This window comes from Ailuropoda melanoleuca, chromosome 13 (assembly GCF_002007445.2).
Source record: "Ailuropoda melanoleuca isolate Jingjing chromosome 13, ASM200744v2, whole genome shotgun sequence".
In the NCBI taxonomy this organism is placed as follows: Eukaryota; Metazoa; Chordata; class Mammalia; order Carnivora; family Ursidae; genus Ailuropoda; species Ailuropoda melanoleuca.
The window spans coordinates 21,247,481-21,271,510 of NC_048230.1; the positions used below are offsets into that span (position 1 = coordinate 21,247,481).

The window sequence follows — 24,030 nt, forward strand, 5'->3', positions numbered from 1 at the left end:
TTTTTATTTGACCCCAGTCTAGGAATGGACTTCAAAGGTCCAATTTCCCGATCTGCAGACAAATGTGTGCATATTTGCATCATGTGAGTTCAAGACCCAATGCTATGATTCTTCTCAAAAGGCCAGGAGAGGAAAAAGGTATAAAGGATCACTGCTGACAGCTGCACTGCTTGATCCCCACACCGCTCAAACACCCTGCTTCTAGAATGCCATTTGGCTTACCCACCGCTCTTCAGACAAAGGCAGGCAGGTTTAGAACTACCCTCAAGTTACTAATATACCTCTAAGACGCGTTCCATTCCATTCCGTAGTCCAGGAGGGATGTGGACTGGAAGCAAGCTATGGTCTTTCCTACTGGCCTTTCACATGTAGCCCCAACATCGACCTGAGCCAACTGCCTTCACATCAACTCCTTTCAAGGTCCTTCCTAACCTGAGGCAGGCAATCTGCCCAGTACTGCATGGACAAAATAAAGCTAACTCGAAAGCGTTATCCTGCTCCATGAAGGGTAAACCATATTGTTAACCATTACTTGACTCACTATTCCCCTTGTGAGAAAGGGGACCAGACCAGCAGCAGCAGAGGCCTCATGACAGCACTGTGAATGGGTTTGGAATCTGAGAATCGGGGCTGGGTCTCCTAATCCAGAGGCAGAGAATACCCACCTTACAGAGGTGTGGTGAGGAGGGAAACCAGCCAAGGGACAGGGCTTGTTCAACAGCTTACTCCTAAACCAGCAGAAGCATCAGAATGGGGAACAGCTGCTGCTTTCTGGGTCTCTGGCCCCCAAATGCTACTCAGAGGATCAACTAAAATCACTTCTTTCATCTGAAAGTTTCCACCAGTTTCATTAATTTTCTTGAAATGGCAGCCAGGAAATCTAACTAAAAAGGAAAGACCGATTAATAATTACGGAACTAAAAAAGTGGAGAAAACAAATGCTGAGGAGGCTAACATCTCGTGCAGGTTGTCAGAGGGGACAGTCTTACCCCAAGCTGCTAAGGAAGTAAACACTCTGTTCCCATACCTGTGAGGGATTTAAACCAGAGAAATCTTCCTTTTATTTTTCGGTAAGGAAAGCCGGGTGGCAATCAGGAGTCTTGGGGGCCCGACGGTGCACAAAACTTCAAGTGCCCTGACCTCCTCGCATCCAGTCTCATGGTTCATAATACCTACCCTGATGTTTTGGAAATGTTGAGGGAGCAGAATTTCCCTTTGATACAAATATCTAGAATGAGGAGATTTGGGCCTACATCGTTCAGTATAAAAAGGGTCTTTTTGGAACCTCAAGCGTCTCCACCCCCAGTAAGTGGCACACAGGACTCCAACCTTACGGAAGAGCGCCCTTAGTTTATCCACCAGGATAGGTTCTCAACCCTACTATGGAGAGAAACACAGCTTCCGGCACACAGGTAGGTGCCAACCTGTTTTCCTGCCTTGGGTTAAGTGCTACAGGACAATGCAGCTACTTTCAGAAATCCTCTACAGCTGGGAGAACCCACGACTGGAGGGGACAATGCTCACTACTGGCAAATGAGCTTGGGGACAGGAGGGATAAACTCGTCCCCACCCCATCCCAAGTATCCATTGTACCATCTATCCTAACTTCCTGCAGGTGCCTTTGCCCTTGAAATCACAGGACAGTGAGTTTCAGAATGAGTAACACTGAGGCTCGAGGCTGGCTCTGTCGGAGCATACACGTCTTGATCTTGGGGTTGTTGAGTTCAAGTCCCACGTTGGGCATACAGCTTAAAAAAAAAAAAAAAAAAAAGACACTGACTTGTCGTTGCGATGTTTCCCTCTTAGTGCAACCAAGCCAGGTGGAGAGAATTCATCCCACCAACCAGACAAGCTCAGAGTAATCACTCCCTCTATAGATAGCCTGCGTCAGAGAAAAACAAGTTCCACAGCCACAAACCACATCCCTCAACAGTTGGCTCACTGCTGTGGCAAATAAATGCCCAGCGTACTCACTACGGCTGCACTCTTTCAGCCTTACAGAAGAGCTCCTGAGTGAAACAGGCTTGAGCAGAGAACATGCTTTATTGAGTAGATACAGAACAGCACATTCTACCAACGTGGGGAAGGGTTAGCTTCCGTAAAAGACCTTTACCCCTTAAGAAAACCCCCAGTGAAGTTGCTTTTGGATGAACGTTAACAGTGACACTGAAACTGGTGGGGAGCCACCACTGAACATGCTTAACATGAGCTCCCCCCAACCCACAGTGAGTATAAGTAGTGTACGGAGGACAAGAGAAAGGCACACAGGACCAGAGTCGGGACCATGGGGAGGGCTCCACGCGAAGACAGCCGTGTTGGAGGAAACCAAGTCGGGAAGGATAGCACGTGTCCTACATCCAAAGCTGCCCCAAGATAGCGGGTTATAATGGGCTGGAGAGAAATTAGAGGGAGCGGCTCTTCCTTTGCTCGAAACCAAAAATAGGAGAGCAGAGAACTGGGGGGCGGAAGGGGGGGCACGGTGGCAAATCCCAAAAAGGAAATGCAGTTGTTCTTGGAAGGGCAGGAGCACTTCAGTTCAAGGAGGGAGGGTGAGGCACTGTCGGAGAAGCAAGGCTGGGAGGGGTGGGGCTGGGGGCGGCACTCTGCCTCGATGAGTCACGGGCTGAGAGGAGATCCGGAAGTCATGTGCAATCATTTCCTACTTCTCTGAGGAGGTTCAGGCAAAAATCAACGCAAATGAGACGGAAGTACAGGTGTGTCAGATCAGAGTGATAGTTATGGGGAAAGGTTTCTGCAGTCTAATGAACCGGTCAGCATGCAGCATGAAAGGGAGGAGTGGACATTGTTTGGCCCCCCCAAATGTAAAAAAGGGGCAGGGGGTCACGAGAGAGGAACACATTTAGGGATGGGCACTTTCTGGTGAGGCAAAAAGGACTCGTTTCCTTCCATCAACACACTGCCCACAGGTGACTCAAAGTACAGAATCACCACCTGTCAATCCTCCTCTCCATTTCATTCAGGTAAATTATGTGCAGTTATCAAGACGAGTCCCTGGGAGAGTGTTAAAAAAAAAATACTGGTCTCTTGTCAGCTTGACATTGATCAAAAAACCAGCCTTTCAATAAAAATGGCGCAAAACATTTAAAGTGAGATAAAATCCAAAGGGAATGGACCTGGACCCCTCCCAGTACAGTCAGAAATGGTACCTCTTCCCTGCTCTTCAAAAAACAAAAAAACAAAAAAAACCCCACGTGTAAGGAGTAACTGGAAGGTCCTGGTGGTGGCAAACCATGGTTTGGATGTCTGGAGACCGGGCAGCAAGAAGCACTAGTACGAAGTTTAGAAGACACAACACAACCTCATGGGGCTAGAGGACATGAGGAGAACCAGTGACTGGACAGGTACAGTACCAAACAGAACACCTTGGGTCAGTGCTATGAGGGATCTGCTCTCAAGTCTAACAGAGATCCCATCCGGGCAACCTCACTGAGGCCGAAACAACAGTTCCTCAGAACCAGCGTCTGCAGTGAACACGAGGGTCGGAGCCAGGACAGTCCTGAGGGGGATGGCCTTCCCAAAGGATACTGTACTTGCCAATCACAAGAGCAACAGAAATGACAGACAGATCCCTAGGGTACGGATTCCTACTGCTGGGGTTCGCTGGCTCAGAGTAATAGGTCACTTTTAAGTGCCCTTGGGAGGGGTCCATTTTAAACAGCTTGGATCCATGGTTTTATTGGAGTTGGATCTTTTGGCCTCTTTGGCTATCCACTCGTCAATCAGGTCCTGCGGGAGAACAATGGGAAAAATGACTATACACGTTCAACAATAATGTCTTTACGGATTCCAAAATGCTTGTTAGTGAAGAAGGAACCATCAAAGGTTAAATAATATACTAAGATGTGAAACAGGTATAAAAAATTATCTTTTGATTTAGAAAATGCTTTCCTGCAGAATCCATTTCTTCCAACTGCGTCCTCAGGAAGAACTATGATCATTCACATTTCCTTATACGTGAGTCAACTAAAACAAATTAGCAGTGGGCAAGAGCTGAGATGGCATTTGTGTAAGCAATTTAAAAGCACTTCCATGAGGGGCACCTGAGTGGCTCGGTAGTTTGGGCACCCAACTCTTGGTTTCGGCTCAGGTCGTGATCTCAGGGTTGTGAGATCAAGCCCCCCCATCAGGCTCCTGATAGGGGTTTATGAGGACTACCCCCAGACAGATGGGCAATGTGCTCCAATCCAAAAAAACCATCACGACACAAGTCCTGTGTGACACAAAGCCTCGTAACTGAGCTCCTTTCCTGTGTCATCCAAATCTGAGACAGGAGCTTACTAAAAGCTTCAGATAAGGATAAGAGATAAGCCTAACAGGCTTCGTTGCACACTAAAAACAAAAGCAAAAAAAAGAGAGAGAGAGGAGAGAGACTCAGTATGAAATACATGTACGCCAACACCCTTAAGGAGAGAAGGCTGCTTTTCCAGGCTTTAAGGCCCCATTTTGCTCTGCTAAGCCTCAAGAGACATGCAGCACTGAGCCAGCGGCTGACCGAAAATTTACCTGTCTCTTTAAAACTAGGTGTTTTCCTTTCCAGTACTTGAGCATCTGAAGGGCTTGCAGAGTGCTGACGATGTCCACAGGATTCACAGCTGTCTCCTGGCTAATTTCTGAAATAGAAGCGCTACTGAGAAGCAGGCCAAGGTGCAGACCCCCACTTTCACTGACCCCCACCAAGCCAAGCCCACCACACTGCTTAGAGGAAACCCAGAGGGCTGGAATCTCTGATACTCAACCCAATCCGTTCAGAAAAAGCTTATGAAGCATTTATTTGACCGGTCCTAAAAACTACAAGAGAAATACTACAGCTAGAAATCACTCTGGCCCCTATAGACATCAAGGTCAAAGACACCTAATTTTTTCCACCCAAATAAATATACAGGCATGTCTTATCAGTTCCTATGTTTGCCAAAAGACTTGGGGGGGGGGATTTTTCTTCCTTCTTGACTTTCGTTAAGAATTAAAGTGTTAACCACCCCAGGTTTGTGAAACCAAAATCATATAGTCATTTCGAAAGGGCCAAATGCTCTGGAATCCTTAGGCACCTTCCGGGAGGTTTCCGCAGTGGCCCACATCCAGTGGGCCTTCTCTTTGCAGGTTACGCAGCATAGCATGTCCAAGTAGAAAAGCTGGAATGTTCAGTGGCATTTAATATCTTGGGTATCAACTATCCTAAAGAGCCAAAAACCAACCTTTGATAGAAATCTCTTTGCCTTGGAAATTATGCAGGTAACGGAGCAGCACTTCTTTCCAGTAACTGCGATAGCTTATGAGCCCCAGGTCAGAGAGGGGACGTTCCGGGGAGCCGACTTTTTCTTCCACTTTGGAAAGCAAGTAACCTACGGAGGAACAAAATGCAGACACTGTATTTCATCCTGATCACAAACATCACTGTGCCAACATGGAAGGCTTGACGACAGGCTGCTTCACGGTACCAACCAGGGGTCAGACATCCAATGAAATACGGGGCAGCTGCTGTACACCCTGCTGCCTTGGGATAAGCCAAAGGAGAAGAATGGCGTGTTTGCATGTAGTTGTCCTAGACATTAAGAAAATTCTGGAAGGTTTCACAAGATAGAAACTTGAAATACAATGGTAATCTGTAGATGTGTGCTGGGAACAGAGATGGGAAACCATTTCATTATGTCGCTTTTTGTATTTTTTGAGATTTTTAAATTTTAATAGCTTATTATCTCAGTACTGGATCTCCTGAGGTCTCTGGTTCTAACATCTGAACGTCTAACATTAAACATTATAGGGATGCAGTCCGCAAAATCCACACCTGTGAAACGCTAGTGGGAAACTAACCTGCCTTCAACAAATAGAAAAGAAATACAAGAAAGAGACGGGGTGGGAACTTTCAGATTAAAAGTGATTTACAAACCTCATCTAACAATCCCAATAGAACAATTCTATTTGGAGCTAAGGAAAAATAATTACATGTGTGTTTTCTTTAAAAGGAACAAAAATCACAAAATCAGGGACATCTGAATACCGTAACTTAGGGTATTAAGGAATTTGGGGAGGTTTGGATTTTTTTTAAAAAAATGAAATAGAGCTTATGTGAAAGTAACTGAGGTTGAGAATCGAGGTAAAACAAAACTGGCCGTGAAACGCTAATCATACATTACAAGGGGTTTTATTATCCAACTATTCTACATTATTATGTATGTTTGAAAATCTCCATAAAATCAAGTTTATAAAATAGGTGTCACCTGGTCCAAGATATACAAGATTTTTGTCACCTCCCCACCCCGTCTTCTCCGTGATTGTGCCACTTTCAACAGCTGGGAAGTGATGGGCTGGAAGGCTCACTCTAAGAATTGTAATTCTGACTAATATAATGTCGTAGGACAGTGTACACTGAATAAAATAGTTGATTCTCATCATTTACAGGAGTTCTGTTCTACAAAGTCATGGCAAGCACTGAATTAGCTAACACTGAACCGCTGCTCCAAGGCAAAACGGTTAGGTTTCTGTAAGCCTCTGGTCGTACTTTCATCAACCTGTCATTATGGTCACCTTGTTTTATGTGTTTCTGTTTAATAATAATAATACCTTTTTAAATATACACTGTTGACTCACTAGCATCCAACTCCCGGCCAACAGCACAACCACCTCTGCCTGAATGAAGCCTGTTTAATCCGGGGATTTTCTGTGTAAGGCACAGCCCACAGTCTTTGTAGATGGCGTTTCGGCACTACACCTAGGGGCCATTTAAAATCAGCGACAAGGGAGCCAGGGTGCCTTAGTTAAGTGTTTACCTTCAGCTCAGGACATGGTCCCAGGGTCCTGGGATCAAGCCCTGCATTGGCCTCCCTGCTCAGCGGGGAACCTGCTTCCCCCTCTCCCTCTGCCTCCCACCCCTCGGGCTCATGCTGTCTAATAAATAAATAAAATCCTAAAAAAATGAAATAAAATGAAATCAGCAACAAAATGCACAAAAATATCAAAAGTGCGGCACTAATAGACTGAAAAAAGCATGTGTTTACACCGAGAGCCCAAACAAGGCACCTGCTTGTTTGACCAGAGTGGAGAAAATGTGACGACTTCCTTTTTGTTGCTGTGTGCATGTCCACAATCAACTGCAAAAGTGCCAAGAGTATTGATTTGGGGATTAAAAATAAAATTGAGGAGGCAAATTCCCAAATACAGAATACACTACTAAAGAGGCCCAAAGCGTCTATCAGGTATACGGACTGCCGCCAGGCAAGTCCTTACAAAGCTGAAATCCCTAATCCAGGAACAGATTTGAAGCCTTATGCACGTATGTGCTGTTCCTAAGTCTCAAACGGGGATAATCCTCAAGAGCTTAGTTTCCTATCCTCTATTTCCCCTACTATCAGGTGGGGACTGAGTCCTGTATTCACTGAAGGTTCCAGGTATACCCAGCTGCTGGAGGACGTTCCGATTCTGCCCACGTATCTGTTTGCTTGCTGTGTGCTGCGAACTAGAGACCCAACCGTTCCCGTTGCCCCTGTAGCTTGCAGAGCTCAGGCTGTAGCAGTCCCACTTACTGAAATCGATGAGCATCTTGCCATAGCCCTGTCTCATGTACTGAGGCATGGTGAGGATACACGACACGTTGTAGTTGAGGAATGAATTCTTTTCCTGAAGTCAAGAGCAAAGCAGATGAAAGCACGTCAGGAGGGTTTGGAACCCAAAGTGTCAGCAGTCCCACAAACACAAAATCAGGCTACTGGGGAGTGGCTGTCAGGCTCACAGCTGTTCTGTCCACACCGTTTACTACCATGGCCGAAGCCAGCCATGCCAGGCTCTCCCTAGCTCGGGGACCAGTCTCATTTTAAGAGTTCTTTCTAGTCACAGCAGGGCAAGGAGGTGTGGACTGCTGAGTCGGTCAGGGCAACCTTCTGTGAAGGTCATTTTTCAAAAGGGGCTGTCTATTGGAAAAGACAGGGCTCCCCAACAGTAAGACCCCAGGTTGGAAGGGAGGCAACGAATCACACACTGTATGGTTCCATTATGTAAAAAGTTCACGACAGGCAAACTTACAGAGACAGGGCTGGCAGTGCTTGAGGGGAAACGGGCAGTGTTGCTCAGGGGCTGCTTGCTGGGCTAACGAAAAGGGAACGGAGGGCTGTCGGGGTTGCTGCACTACTCTGCCGATACAGAACCCGCTGAGGTACGCACTTTAAACGCGGGAACTAGATTTCAATAAAGTTTCTATTAAAAAAGTCAGAAGCAAAATCTGGCCCTCAGGCTTCAAAGGCACAGTGGCGTTATCACAGAATAAGTCCATCTAGAAAACCAGGCGAAAGGAACATATTCCTGGTTTTAGGCTAATAACAGAGGGCAAAGCCAGGAGCACTGGCTTGACTACAGAATGTGGCTTCAGGGTTAGCAGGCAGGGCCTTGGCCAGTAATTAATAGGCAACTCCAACCCGCAAGTCCAGAAATGAATAAACCAGAACCTTTTAATAAAGAATTGCATACTTTCATTACATAATCTTTGATATACGGATTCTGCGACTCTCCCCGCCCCCCCACCTCTTAAGGGAAGGGCTGTCATCATTGCCCAGGGCACTGCCTCTTCCTGTCAGTGATCTGGGTCCCCAAATGCCAACATCAATCACCCTGCTGGGGCCAACAGCTTCTTAATCTCCAGATCCTGCTGACCTTGGAAAAATATCCAATCAGGTGACAGCCGGTGTTGTCCGCTTCTGTCATCACGTAGAACAGGAAGGGCTCCACATCATAATACAACGTCTTATGGTCCAGAAAAAGCTTGGCCAACAGACACAGGTTTTGGCAGTAGATCTGGAAGCAGAGAAAAAGAATTCATGCGTGGGCCACTGACTCCTAAACTTATCAGATAAAGGCCTAAAATTAAAGATCCTTCATCACTGTTGATGAGGCAGAAAAAGCGTGCTTTGGTCAACAGCAGAGTCCTACCATCTTTACAAGGGGAGAACAAACTGCTTCTCAAACCTGTGAGTATACACCTTCCACCACCGCACCTCCTTACCTTGTTTTTCTTGCCATCCACTTCAAACACAGAGATGGAGCCTTTACGATAGATCTCATCACCAGGTGGGTGCTTCCACACACATTTAGCCTGCAAGAGAATGGAATTCGTATCAGGGAAACAAACCTTCCCCAACAAGACTGCTGCTCAAGAGGAAAAATGAATCACAGGTCAAATTTAGTTAGCAGAGATGACAGCTGGACACACTTGAAAACGTACAGCAAAAATTGTTTTTTTTTCTTTTTTAGTAAAACAATTAATGGCTTCTAAAATCATAATTATGTGTTTATGGTATTTTTATAGCAGTTTAGAACAAGTTTTCTAGATCATATTCTGGCCCTGTTTCAACCCAGGAGATTAAAAGCATCTACTACGTGAAAGCCAGATAAATAAAAAATGCCCTCCATTCTGAAACACCCTGTGCCAACAGGAAATTCTTAAGCAGCTTATTTCCAGCAGTTTAGAGTTGCTAAGGAAAGGCAGGAATACTTGTTCACCTTTACCAGTAAACTTTGTTACCACCTAACCATTAGTCTTCTCTTCAGATTAGAAAAGAGGCCCATGACCATAAAGACTAACCCCCAGCGACGTGTTCCTTTTGTTACGTAAGGAATATGGGCAAGTCCTTCCTTCAGTGGCTTAAAGAAAAAGGCAAGGCAGCCCAGTTGAGCAGCAAGAATGCGGGGGTGGGTGGGCACTTGACCACAAGGGGGCACAAGGTACCCCTTTCCTCACCCTGAGGTGCTGAAGGATTTAATGCAGCCAGTCAGCCATTGCTGTTTACATGTGAATTCTTACCAAGGTTTTATGTAAATACGTTAAAAAATATCATTTAGGAAGCGTACGTATATGGAACATTTTCTACTAAGTTTTATTGTGACTTTTGGTCAACCCGAGAATCACGTCGCAATTGTCACATGTCAATCCAAATACTAACCAGAATTGCTTCAAAAAAGCTCCACACCCCGGCTTGCTTGTTCCTGTATCCACCCGTTTATTCATCCTGGCTCTTTCCAACAATAACCCAACTAATGGAACTGTTTAGAAACAGAAGCCAAACTGTTGGCCAAATGGCCAAAGGTGGACCATCCCAGCAATTACTCATGAAGCAAAGGCAATCAGAGGAGGTGTAGATGAAAAAACAGGTTTTCATTTCCTGAAAATCGATTTCTGTACCTCCTGTAATGCAGATCCTCAAACATTCAAAATGTTTACTTGACCCTCAGATGCATCCGAACCCTGGGTCCCCCCACCTACTACTACGTCTTGCCCTTCTGGGCTATTTCACTGGTTAACGCCACTAAATAACCAGAAACAAAAAGGAACAAGTTAAAACCTGGATGGTAAGCAGTTTGTATCAGTAAAAATACCAGCCTTACTTTCACAGAGGAAAACTGGATTTTAGTTTATCTCCATGGTCTACAACCAGAGACCAGTCCTCTGCTACCCTCACCCCTGTGCCCTGGTGTCCTCACCAGTCCTATACCCTCCCTCCGTCCCTCTCCCCGAGTCAAGGGTGCAGGAGTCCGAGTCAAGGGTGCAGGAGTCCGGAGGACTGAACTCACAGGGGCAGTTCTGGGCCACAACACTACAAAGTGTGTGTTCCAGAGACGAGAACACAAAATGCAGTTGTTATCCCCTTACTCAACTGGGGACAAGAGTAGAAGGACAGGAACTCTGGGAAAGCCCGGGCTGTCGATGCTCTGCATACAGACCACTTGGGAAATAAAGGTGGAAGGGGGGGGAAGGAGGGACACCCTAAAAAGGTCTTAGAGCCAAATTATGCTGGGATGACAGAAACAGGAAAAGGAAGGTGCCCCACCCGAACAGCTCCTTCCTCTCTTCCCCATCCCTGCTCCCAGAAATTCCTTTATTTATTTTTAAAGTTTCTTTTTTTTTAATTTTTAATTTTTTTTTTAAAGATTTTATTTGACAGAGAGAGAGACAGCGAGAGAGGGAACACAAGCAGGGGGAGCAGCAAAGGAAGGGGGAGAAGCAGGGAGCCTGATGTGAGGCTCGATCCCAGGACCCCGGGATCATGAACCGAGCTGAAGGCAGATGCCTAACGACTGAGCCACCCAGGCGCCCCAGAAATTCCCTTATTTAAGACAAGATTTTCCACTCTACAACTAGGCAACGATAAATGGCTTAAAGCTACAAAATACCTAGTCAGCACATTTACGAACAGTAAAATGAATGTCGTGTCTTTCTTCCTATTTGAATAAGGACGGACAATGTTCAGGAACCAGAAAGCACTAAACTTGGGAGAAGACACCAAAGGACCCATTTTGTTAATTTCCTAATTTGTCTCCTTTAAATAATACGCATTCATTCAACACACATTTGCTGGGCACTTACTGCCTACGCTGGTTGTTAGGGATACAAAGTGAGTCACGTCGTCCTTGCCCTGTCTAATGAAGTCAATCTAATGAAGTCTACTTGTTTTTATCTAGTTTGGGACACATGAAAACCGTGGGCAGAGGTAATTCATATCCCAAGGAGAAACGGTAAAAAGGAGGCAGCAAGAAAAAAGGCGAGGAAATGTGTATGACAGGATGTGGTTATGGGATATCAGCTGCTTCGGGTGCCACAGGGCACCGGCCAGGCCACAGGCTGAATCCTCCCCAGCCTGAAACATATGGCTTTCCATTTCCTACACCTCTGTGCCATTACTATGGACCACTGAGAGATGCTTAGAAATGGAGGTCATCCAGGTAGAGGTCAACACCTAGAGCTCCTCGGCCTCATCATCATCATGATGACCGGACCCCAGACAGCTTACCATGTGTCGGCGGAGTATCGTTTGGCTCTTCATGTATTTTAAGCAGAATTCGCACATGTAGAGACGTCCCAGGCGTGCGTATTCTTCGGGATAGGGAGAATGGTACCAAGTATCAAGCTCATAACGACCAAAAGCAATTGTTTTAATCATGTTGCTCCCCTCTGTGATTTGGCCTTGCAGCCTTAACTTCTCCTATTGTAGAGAAGAAATCAGAAAGTCAGAGGATGACAACTCATCATCTTTGTTTTTAAAAAGCGTCTAGTGGGGCGCCTGGGTGGCTCAGTCGTTGGGCATCTGCCTTCAGCTCAGGGTGTGATCCCGGAGTCCTGGGATTGAGCCCCACATCAGGCTCCTCCACTGGGAGCCTGCTTCTTCCTCTCCCACTCCCCCTGCCTGTGTTCCCTCTCTCACTGGCTGTCTCTCTCTGTCAAATAAATAAATAAAATCTTAAAAAAAAAAAAAAGAAAGCAAGCATCTAGTATGCTTGTTTGCATGCCACCATGCTAGGCCAGGAGACAAAACAGACAGAATTGACTTCCAATTCATGAGAAACTGGCACTAAAGAGGGCTACCTACCTTGACAGATACCAGCATGGCTTCTAGAAAACTCACAATCTACACTGCCTAGAAGGACAGGTCTCAGCAGACTGGGGCTTTTCTCTGCTCCCTACCATGCTGCGGGTAGGCCTTGTCTCTAGAACCTCAGAACAAGTCCTTGGTAAAATTTTGTTTCTCATCAGCCTGCACCAAACCATTTTATAAAGGCAATCTACTACAAACACAAACACCCACCCTTAGAAAACATTCTAAAACCAAACAGAAAAGATAATCTAGAATGTGCTTTACTATCTGCTTCTAAATTAGTTGTATGGATCTGCATGACATAAAACCACAGGTATACGGGGCCATCCTCTCAATGTAGGTCCCTGAAAAAATATTTTTGAAACATAGACAGTGCTTTAATACCAGAATCTAAACTCCAGATAAAGTAGAAAATATTTTTACATCTCAATCTCCACTCAGTGGCTAGGAGCTGACTATGGGCAAGCCTAACCAGGTGAAGAGCTGTGACAGGAAATACTCTGCTCCAGAGCAGGACAGAGAAAGCAGCTACCAAACCCTGCCTCCCCCAAGTTGCCAACTAGTCTACTTGAGGATTTGTGAATTAAGTATCTGAAATAATAATAATAATTAAAAAAAAGGTAAAGAGGATATTCACTCTACAAGCTAAGTTTCCCTCGACACATTTTATCTCTTAAATCAGAGGTACCACAATTTTTTTCAAGCAACCTTGTTGAAAATTCTGCCTAGGGTACGAAAACTAAGTGAAATTGTTAAATAAAAATCAGAACAGTAAACCAGCTTCATAGATAAAACGTGGCTAGGTCAAAGATTAATTTCCTTTATAAAACACCACAGCCTTTTCCATTATTCCTCTTCACTGTTCTTTCAGAGCTAGACTGGAGACTAAGGAAAGCCTGCAAAGGCTAGTTCCTGGTGGTGGTGGTGGGGTTTATAAGAGAACAAGAGAGGCTTAGCAACCAATCTAGAAGTTCTCAGAATTGCAAATTGCCCGATTGAGACCAAGAGGCACCTATTGTCTAACACTGCCTCAACACTCCCACTGAACAGGTCCTTCTGGGAGGTGAGGTGGAGAGGGGCAAACACTCAGGGAAAGGGAAGGGAGAAGGGGGAATTAATTTTAAATATGAATGGGAAGGAGGCTCATCTTGATAAAGGATAGCTGGAGGAGGGGAAAGAGGTTCGTGCAAAAAACGACAGTTATTTCCCATCAACTGATTGCTGATCACTTTTCTTGGCAGTTCTACAAGCCCTTCACAAATGGTCCACAAGCTTCAATGTTTTAATACTCACCAAATCCTCTGAAGCCCGGGCTTGTGCTCTTCGGAAAAGATCCAAGTCATACTCGCTAGTCAGGTTTTCCAAGAGAGGTTCCCGAGTGTTCCCATAGGTCTGTCTGTGTTCCTAGGAAAAAAACCAGAGCGTGATTCTCTCTGCTTCTAAGAACTTCATCTATTTCATTTCAGTCAATGCCAACCAGAGGGCCAAGCACAACTATAAGCTACTTATTTAGTGCCTACTATATGCCAGGCATTATACGAGGCACTGGGGACTGAGCATAAGACACACTATTATCAGGTTAATGCCAAAAACCACCATTAACCACCCTAGTGAATCTGGAAAGAAAATGCTCCTACACCTTCAAAAGGGAGTTTCATTCTTCTCTCTAAATGAGCACCTCGTGGGTCAGTATTCTATGCCTCCATTTCTTCATCTGAAAATGTGCATGACAATACAAATAAAATACAACAAACCTAAAGGCACTACAAATTCCTAGAATCTTGAGATCTGGAAGGAACCCTGGAGGATACTCCCAGTATTTAAAAGCAAAGCAAAACAAAACAAAAAACACAAAATCTCTGAGACTTAAGAGTCTGAGATTAGAGACTGAAAGGAAAAGCTGCAACGAAGAAGGGGTATCTGCACTAAGTGGTCCTTGCTATATCCCATCCCTGGAGTCGCTGCGCCCATGATACTGTCCGCCCGAGGCCTGAAGCTCCCACCTGGGATCTCCAGCCCCTGTGCATGGGAAACACAAGCTGGCCCCTTTAAAAAAACACTGTATTAAATATTAAGCAAGAAGAAAGCAGAAGCATAAAAATAAGCCAGTTCTCAGTAAGTACCAATTCTCACCATTGCAGCCACGACAAGTATCCTGGTACCGAAAAGAAAGGTGACAAGGGAAACATCCCTTTTAAACCTCTGATTCTAGCCCTTCCCACTCCGTCCTAGACTCCACCTCCCATCCAGAGAATAGAAGATAATGGCTGTTAAATGGAGTGGATGGCTCATCCCAGGGAGAACGTTATAGAATTCACATAGATATTAGCATATGAAAAAAAACTATTCACCAGTACTTTGACCCCTATTACAATTTCTTCCGGTTCCTCTGGGCCCATCGGACCTGCATCTTTTGCCTTTGGACTCTTGTCATCCAAAATTCAGGTTCTAAATATTAAGTTATTTCTTCTAGTTTCATAAACATTTTTTAAGCTTAAAAAAAATACCCTAGCCAGCATTAATATCAGGAAGGTTGGGTCCAAATAATCTAGCTCAAATTATTGGAAAGCAGCTGTTTGTAAACTAAATTTCAGGAGATTTTACTTCAGACATTCCTTCCACCTCCATATGATTTCTGGGCAAATTACTTCTCAAAACCTCGTTTTCTTACCTATAAAATAGTTAAGACACCATCCATCACAAAGAGTTTTCATAAAGATGATGGGAACAACATAACCATGCCTAGTGCCTAAGCACATAAGCACTCAATAAATGCTATTATCCTGTTACTCATTCCCTGTCTACCCAATTTGTAGATAAAAACACTGAACAAGGTGGAGGGAAGCATACAACTTTGCACCTGACAGCCCACTACTAGAACCCTCCCCTCTACAAACCCAACAGTCTGGTGTAGGCATTTAGCTACAAATTCGCCCAACACCTCCTTCCTGCTGGCCCATATTCATCTCATTCACAAGATTATCATTTTTAAGGCAGTGAGGATGACCAAAAAAGTAAATACATGGTGTGGCATATGTTTGCCTTAGTGGAGCTGTGCTAAGTATTCACAAGCCATACATTACATAACCTAATGCCTGAATAAGCCAATATTCCAACTCCATGAAAAAATGAAAATACACATCAGAAAAAGACCGAGAGATCACAGGGCAAAACACGCAAGCAGGGGAGGGGGTTCCTATCTCAGAGGGTGATTTTTATTGGAATTTTTCTTCTCTAATATTTTTGGTATTTTCAATAGGAAGCATTTAACACATTTATAAATATCAGTCACATGTATTTATAAATCATGTTTACAATAAATCTTAACAGTTAAATTTAATGCAAAAAAATTTCTGAAGAATTTATGAAATGAGGAAATTATAGTTCAAGTTATTTAAATGAAAACACAGAATCCAAAGCTGTACTTTAAGTAAAATCCAAATTAATAAATAAGGCATTATGTAAGTAAAAGGCTAAGAAGATATATCCCCAAATGCTAATGTGGCTACTTTTTAGGTAGTAGAATTGAGGTTTATTTCTGTTTACTTTTCTTATGTGTTCTGTATTTCCTACTACAAATGTGCATTACTTTTGGGGCACCTGGGTGGCTTAGTCAGTTAAGCATCAGACTTTAGCTCAGGTCCTGGGATGGAGCCCAGCAGCGCTGGACTCCCTGCTCAGCAATGGGGATGGGGGCGGGGGTCCGCTTCTCCCTCTCCCTCTCCCCTAGCTCATGCTCTCTCTCTCAAATAAATCAAATCTTGAAAAAAAACAAAACAGAATGTGCATTATTTTTAAAACTAGAAAAAAGTTTAAATACTACCCACAACATCTTCTTGCAGAATACATCACCCAATTAATACTTTTTATCATGCAGGAATTTTGTTTTCCCATTAAAATACACAGACCACCACTTAGTTTGAATACTTTCCCTTATACAGACATCTCCAACATCCTGATATTTGTTCGTTCGAGTGGCTAAATTTAGCCCTTTACAACTGAAATAAGGTTTACAAACAACTGCGGGACTGAATATTTTTTCATCTAAATTCTAAAGGCATTTTGTTTTTTAGAGCCTCCTGTTTCCACTCTCAACAACCCAGTTTGGGGGGGATTATGGCAAACTCTAAAGGCCAGAGGAGGGCCCTTCTACTTGAGAATACCAAATGGCAAATCTGAAAAGCAGGGTGTAGAAACCAAAAGCAGTCAAAGACGACTGCAAGAATTCATGTTAATTCTTTAGCTTTTTCTCACCATGTATTTCTCTTTCTGCTCTTTGCTCAGCCCGGAATTCCTTTTCTTCCTGAGTTCAGCCACCTTCTCCTTGTACCGCAGCTGCCTCTCTGTTGGCGCCTACGAGGCAAGAGGACGACACTGAGAAGCTCGCTAGAGACACATTATGTTGTGCAGGCTCAACATGAAAGTTACAACACAAAACTAAACACAACCTGGGCAGGGAAGAAAACATGCCAGATGTGTGACAGACACCCTGTGAGTACTATGGCGATTTTAAAATTCCAAACCGGGTTCCCAGACCACCATGGTTACTGCCAGTTAATAGGGGTTCAGGAGAGCACTTATTTTAGTATTAAACCAAACAGAACATAAAGGAAGGAGGGATGTCTCCACCAAAGCAACAGGAATAAAATAAAGATATTTCAATTCAATAAGCATTTCTTGAACGTTTACCGTTTTCCAAGCACTGATACAAGAATGAATAAAACTTTTAAAATGAGTAAGACGAGAACCCCAGACAATGAAAATAAGAGCGGCTCCCACTTATGGCATGCTTATTACCTGCCAAGCACCAGGGATGGGTATTTTGTTAGCCGACTACCCTACCAGGTAGGTATTATTCATTCCTTGTTATTAACAAGGAAATAAAGTTTAGGGAGGTTAGCTGACCTGCCCGAGACCACAGCCAGCGTCACAGAATCACAGTATTCAAATCCAGATCTGTTTGGCTCCAAACCCAAACTCTTCCCTCCTCATTAGGCTTCCTCTACTATCCACCTATAATCTAACCACAAAAACAGACATCCGTATGATGAGCTATGTATATATAATATATGACAAGAGCTAAACCAGCATTCTGCGAACATTACAACAGAATACCTAAGGAAGAAATTCCTCGATGGTAGGAGGTCTGGGAAGAATTCCTACACCAGCTGAGAAGTGTTCAAGGCCTTGAAGGATAAACACCATCTCTTCTTGGCACAGAGTTAGGCAGAAACACAGCAAGAGCAAAGACCAAAGGCATTCATGGAGGAACAAGGAATTCAGCGTCATCAATAAGCAGGAATGTTCAGAGAAGCAGAAAGATTAGGACAACGCAGCATCTTGGAATCCAAGGCAAGAAAGAAGTAGAAGAAAAATGACACCATCCCCAAGTGTCAAATGCTAATAAGCACAAGTCACTGGTGACCCTGGAAACATGCCAGCACAGTGAGGGGGAGTCTGAAAGTAAACAAAGGGTTAAAAAGGAGATGCGACATGAAGACGTGGAGCAGCAAGTGTAATCTCTGAAATAATCCTGATTATGCGTGATTCCTATTATTTTCCATAAACAACATGATTCCTTCATTTATGAGGCCGAAGTGCTTGTTTCATGAAATTTGACTATCTGCTTCTGAGTGTGCACCTGACAAGTTAAGATGAGTCACTTAGAAATACCACGGGGAACAAGAGACATGGAGAGACCTAACGCCCGCTCCTGGGCAGAGCAGATCCAAGACTTGGCTCTCAGACTGTGAGCGGCCGGAGCTTGAACAAGGCCCGTACCTGGTGCCTGGTTGCATGCCTGTTGTTGTCATCTTGCCTGTGGGACAGCATCCTCTCTTCTATCTGCTTATCCCGGCTCTGTGCTCTCACCTGCAACCATCAACAACGTCAATAAATCCACCTGCTTCTAAGACTAAGTTTACTTAAAAGCAAAAGAATACAATGGTAATCCCTTGAATTTATGTTGCGCTTTTACTCTCAAAGGGTCTTCACGTTTATCATCATAACCTCTACAAGAACAGGTAAGGCAGGCTTCACGGTCTGCTTTCTCAGCCATTAACCGCGAATCAGAGGAGCGAAATCATCATAGCTACATGGTGGTAAGGTGAAGATTTTAACGAAGGCTGACGACTCTGAGCCTGGACCCTTCCCGCCGCACAAGGGGTGAACAAGAAACCGTGAGGAAGCGCAAGAACAGGACGAAGAGGTGCGAAGAAAAGTGGGGGGTAGCTGGGGGTCAAGTCTACAGGGAAACCGAACTCTGCAGTTATGTCATCTTAAGACAAATCACATCAGCTCTCCAACAGTGTCCGCTTCACCTTCTGGAAGTGAGGGCTCACATCCAACTGTCTGGTCCACTTCACACCAAAACTCAGCACAGTCAAAACATGACTGATATTCTCCGACAAATCTGCTCTTCCCAAACATTCCCTCTATCGACAGATAGCAACGCTTTCTAAACAACTCATCAGGTCAAAAACTTGAAGGTCGTCCTTGCTGCTTCTCTTTCTTTCTCACATCACATCCATCAGCAAGTCAACCAGGTGCTCCCCTCCAGAATACATCCTGAATCCGATCAGTTCTTACTATCCCCATGGATACAGCACTACTCCCGGCCGCCAGCCACTGCCTGACCTTCAGAGCAGCATTCTAACTAGTTGACCCGCGTCAACTCTTGTCCCGTCCAGTCCATTCTCCACACATGAACAAGCCGTGATTTTTAGAAAGCATTTATAAAATTTTATCACACCTCTGTTAAAGCCCTCCAAGTGCTTCCCAACGTGGTCACAATAAAGACACACTCCTTGTGCCAAGACCTACAGGTCTTTCAGGATCTGGATCCTCTTCTTCATTTCCCATCATGTTCCAGCCACACTGGCCTACTTTTGGCCCCTCCAACCCAGCAGGTGAGCCCCGCCTCACAGCCTTTGCGCTTGCTCACCCTTCCACCTACATCTCTTCTCCTAGACCTGGACGCAACGGTCTCTTTGCCCTCAGCCATGACTCCGGTCAAATGCCAACTTCTCTGGAAGGTCTTCCTTAACGACCCGAGCAAAAGCAGTGCCATGCTCCCGTCACTCCCAAAACAGCCGTCACCCCCAAAACAGCCGTCACCCCCAAAACAGCCACTCGTATCTTTCAGGTTTTTTGTTTCTCACAGCATTTATCATTGCATGAAATTCTTCTCTACTTATTCATTTGTATGTGTTTTGCCTCCCCGCCCCCATGAGAAAGTTAGCTCATTGAACACAGTCTTTTTATCTCACTCAGAGAATCCTCAGATACGCGTCACAGTATGCAGTCACGGCCATCTGTAACTAAATAAAAATGGCAATATCCTTGATTGCAAATGTTTACCAGAAAACTCAAGGGTAATCACGTATATGCAAGTACGTTAAAAATTACAGAGCTTTCAATAATGTGAGGCATTAGTCTCATTTTTCCATTTGGGATTCTAAATGTAATAAAAATACATATCTTTCAGAAATTCCCCGGTCCTCCAAGTTCCAGTAGTAGAGATGGATTATGTGGAGCCTCATTTCTCTTGCGAAGAAAGCACAACAGAGGAAAGATTCAGGAAATGCTTTCCTTTTTTTCAGAATATTCCCCCCACACTGAATTTTTTCTTTTTCTTTTTCAAAAATAATTGCTTGACTTATTCACATTGCCACAAGCCAACAATTTAACACGCTGTACCTTGGGAAGACTTCTATGTGAAACCATCCACAGTATCAGATCATGATATTTAAAGACAAGAGGCAGAGGACAACTCTCAAAAAAGAAATCACAGTTCTTTTCAGAGAAAGATCTAGTGCCTTGTTGGCTTCTGATGCAGACGATGGCCAAGCTGTTGCTGTTTTGATCTGGTCTTAGGCTAATGGCAAGATAATGGGAAGACTTACCACTCGCTCTTACACAGAGCAGAAGAAATGGCCTTCCTTATATAAGAGATTTGGAATGAAGAAAAATAAGAGTGTCTTCAACCTTTAAAAATCCATATAAGCAATCAAAGTATACTACTTTGCTGAAAGACATAAAGAAATTTCCCATCGTGTGGTCTAGTTGTGAATAAGAGACCAAATTCCTGAATCAGAAAGAACTAATGTTGGCTAGGGATTCTAATTTTTCATAGGATGAAACTGGCTCAGACAGGAATAAATCTGTCACCTTGGCATTGTCAGAAAGTAACAGCCACAAGAACAACAGTTAATACTTTGATCTAATGAGCTTGGATAACCTGTCCAAATGCTACCCACGCAATCCATTTAATTAAGAACCTTTCAACTCTTGCTTCCCCATTATTAGTTCCATCCTTGGTAGCAGCAACCCACACAAGAACATATAAAATAGGATCTTAGGCTCTCCCAAATCCATTAGCCCCAAGTCCCAAAGGTTATTTAGGACTGTATTTCTCAAGAATTTAAAACAAGAATTAGCCAAGAGTAGGTGTGATTGAGAGTAACAAAAAGGAAAAATATTCCACAGAAACAGAGAAAAAGTAAAATAATTATAAAAAATTTAAAGAGTAAAATGTCTTCACAGATTCATGAGAAGACAACCCAATTCATAAATACTGAGATCACATATTTATGCAAATTATTTCCTAATAGAAAAGGTCCCTGGAAGTTGTTGAAATCAATTTTCAATGGAAAGTATCAAGGCACTAGAAGATGATATTCCAAATATTCCATACATAATCTCCCTATTCATTTCCTTCAAAGCATTCATTATCTACTAGAATTCTTTTATCTGGTTAACTCTGTTTTTTAAAAAAAAAATTATATTTTTATTCTGTTTCCTCCAATAGAATGTAAGAAAAAGGACCTTGCCAATTTTGTTCACACTGGATCCTGTGTTTAGCAAAGTGCCTGGCAACCCTTAGGTAAGCACTCACTTGGTAAGTATACATCGAGTAATGAATACGATTACCTTGCACTCATCAGCTGACAGGTTATGATAGAGCGGGCATCCTGAGATGGAAAAATGTCTCTCATGTTTTCCTGTAAGATGTCCTGTTAGAGAGAGAAAAACTTCATCTCAAGATAAAAGATTCATACTCATAAAATGACAGTTTTCTGTACATCAACCATGTTATTTTGTTGTATTGTTTTTACCCTATATCTAATCACAGACTGAATTCACCAAAGGTAAGTGATGTCAGGGCCATAACTAGCACCCACAATAAGTTCTTTTCTTCCACAGGATGGATCTGGCAATCTTTGAACATACTTGTGTATGTTCAACATCGACTGTAGTTCCTTCTGCTCTTCTGATAATGTAGTTCTCAAATTCCAAAAAATATCATAAAACCATTTATAATAAAGGAACAAAAACAAATGAACATTTTCTTTCAGTGAAATTTAACTTTCCTATGCTAAATTTTCAAGTTATATGTATAAAGTGCCCCTTCCTTTCTATTACGCAATGCTATCCAATCTGAATTGAGTTTTCAATAATCAAAAGAAACTTATGGAAAATAAAGAAGAAAATGGACTCTTCTACTCTGCAAATAAGCACATTTTGATAATTTTGAACCAGATTAAATATATTCATTTTTTTGGAGGGGGGCTGATTTTGTTTAAAGAGTTAGGCTTCTTTTGTAATCAGACTTTTAAACAGGCAGTTAGTATTTACAATAGCCAAGGTATAAAAGCAACTCAAGTGTCCATCCATAGACAAATGGATAAGGAAGATGTGTTTATACACACATGTGCGCGCACGATGGAATATTACTCAGCCATAAAAAAGAATGAGATCTTGCCATTTATGATATGGATGGACCTAGAAAGTATTATGCTAAGTGAAAGAGTCAGTCAGAGAAAGACAAATACCATATGATTTCACTCTATGTGGAATGTAAGAAACAAAACAAAGGCAACAAGCAAAGAAAAAAAAAACAGACTCTTAAATACAGAGGACAAACTGCCAAAGGGTGGGGAGAAAGGGGTGAAATAGAGAAAGGGGATCAAGAGTACACTTATCTTGATGAGCATTCGGTAACATACAGAACTGCTATATCATTATATTGTACACCTGAAACTAATCTAACCCTGTAGTAAATAAACAGAAGTTAGCACAAGGCACTCTTATGAGGGGACAATGTCACTAATAACAATACAGAAAGCTCATTTTATTTAAAGGGGTATTTCTTCACTTTTCTATTTTTCATGTGGTTTTGGAAAACACACAGGAAACCGAATGTTACCTCCTTTTTATACATCTCTTTAACCAAAAGGTTTATAAAACCTTTGTGTAATGGAAACATTGGCATTTAAAAAATCATACATGATTTATAGAGTAAGCTTAGAATGAAACTAATCCAAGTATTGGGGGAGAGAGAAATTACTATAGGATATGCAGGCTGCCATTTCTCCAGGACCGTATTATTAAAAATATGATTTTAGGGGCGCCTGGGTGGCACAGCGGTTGAGCGTCTGGCCTTCGGCTCAGGGCGTGATCCCGGCGTTATGGGTTCGAGCCCCACATCAGGCTCCTCTGCTATGAGCCTGCTTCTTCCTCTCCCACTCCCCCTGCTTGTGCTCCCTCTCTCGCTAGCTGTCTCTATCTCTGTCAGATAAATAAATAAATAATCTTTAAAAAAAAAAAAATATGATTTTAGAGATCCATTCAATTTATCTTGCACAGAAAAAACGGCATACCCTCAATGATCAAACACCATGTATAAAATGTAAAGCATCAACTATAAAAAGTCTTCTTTCTATAGATATTTCTTACAAATACTTCTATAGATATTTCTTTCTAAGATATTACACAGCTATAACTTCTGGGTAAATTATTCAAGTCATGTCTTATTGTAGAATACATCAACTAAACCAACCTAATGTGTCTATATCAAAAGTGTTAAAAAGGATAGCTAATCTATTAATCTAGCAATTCTACTGCTATAAATTTATTCCTACAGGTTTTCTAGGAAAACACCAAAACACATACACACAAGGCTATCCACTATAGTGTTATTCGAAATAAATAAAATGAGAAATAATCTAAAGGTCAATCCATACCGGACAATTTAAAAAATTTACAAACTATCAAGAAAATGGAATTCTCTGTATTCTTTAAATAGATGGAACCCTAAGTAATGTAAAATATCCAAGATGCCAAACCATTACATTTTCACTTTTGTGAATAACAAAATAGAAATATAGGTATATATACGTGTGTGCACACACACGCATAAACTTACTAGACGCATTCATAAAAAACTACGAAGAATAGTTTTATATCCAGGGATATGAGTGAAGGAAAACTTTTACTTATGCATTTCAAGGCTCCTATAGGGTTTTAAGTTTTCACAAGCACAGAATACTTTTACACCAAAATTATTTTAAGAAATTAATGATGTTATTTTGTTGAACATAAAGAGTAGAACAGGATCAAAAATAATTTCAGCAATTTTTAAAAAATTAATCTCTATGCCCAACATGGGGCTCAAACTCGCAACCCCGAGATCAAGAGTTGCATGCTTCACTGAGTTAGCCAGGCACCCCCTTATCAAAAATAATTTTGGAAGCTCAAGTTCATACTTTTCAACCTTTGCCAGTACACGAATACCAAAAGTCAAGGTAAACTTTCCTCTGATGCAAGAGATTTACATTTATCCTCTCATCTACTCCATTAAGGGGGTTAAGTACCGAGC

General features: G+C 42.8%; 1 protein-coding gene across 2 annotated transcripts in view; it reads right to left on the reverse strand.

Annotated features, from left to right (window-relative positions):
* Positions 1–2,024: 2,024 nt before the first annotated feature.
* KAT7 (lysine acetyltransferase 7) overlaps positions 2,025–24,030 on the reverse strand; it is a 30,758-nt gene continuing 8,752 nt past the window's right edge. The window contains exons 5-15 of one of the 2 annotated variants that reach the window (XM_002923733.4): positions 21,303–21,385; positions 18,153–18,242; positions 16,626–16,724; positions 13,665–13,775; positions 11,790–11,981; positions 9,008–9,097; positions 8,659–8,799; positions 7,539–7,632; positions 5,214–5,360; positions 4,525–4,631; positions 2,025–3,747 (exon numbers count right to left, since the gene is read on the reverse strand). In XM_002923733.4, coding sequence (XP_002923779.1) covers positions 3,646–3,747; positions 4,525–4,631; positions 5,214–5,360; positions 7,539–7,632; positions 8,659–8,799; positions 9,008–9,097; positions 11,790–11,981; positions 13,665–13,775; positions 16,626–16,724; positions 18,153–18,242; positions 21,303–21,385 — 1,256 coding nt within the window. In that variant the 3' untranslated portion in view covers positions 2,025–3,645. The remainder of the gene's footprint in view (positions 3,748–4,524; positions 4,632–5,213; positions 5,361–7,538; positions 7,633–8,658; positions 8,800–9,007; positions 9,098–11,789; positions 11,982–13,664; positions 13,776–16,625; positions 16,725–18,152; positions 18,243–21,302; positions 21,386–24,030) is intronic. The other variant, XM_011230457.3, reaches the window with a different exon arrangement.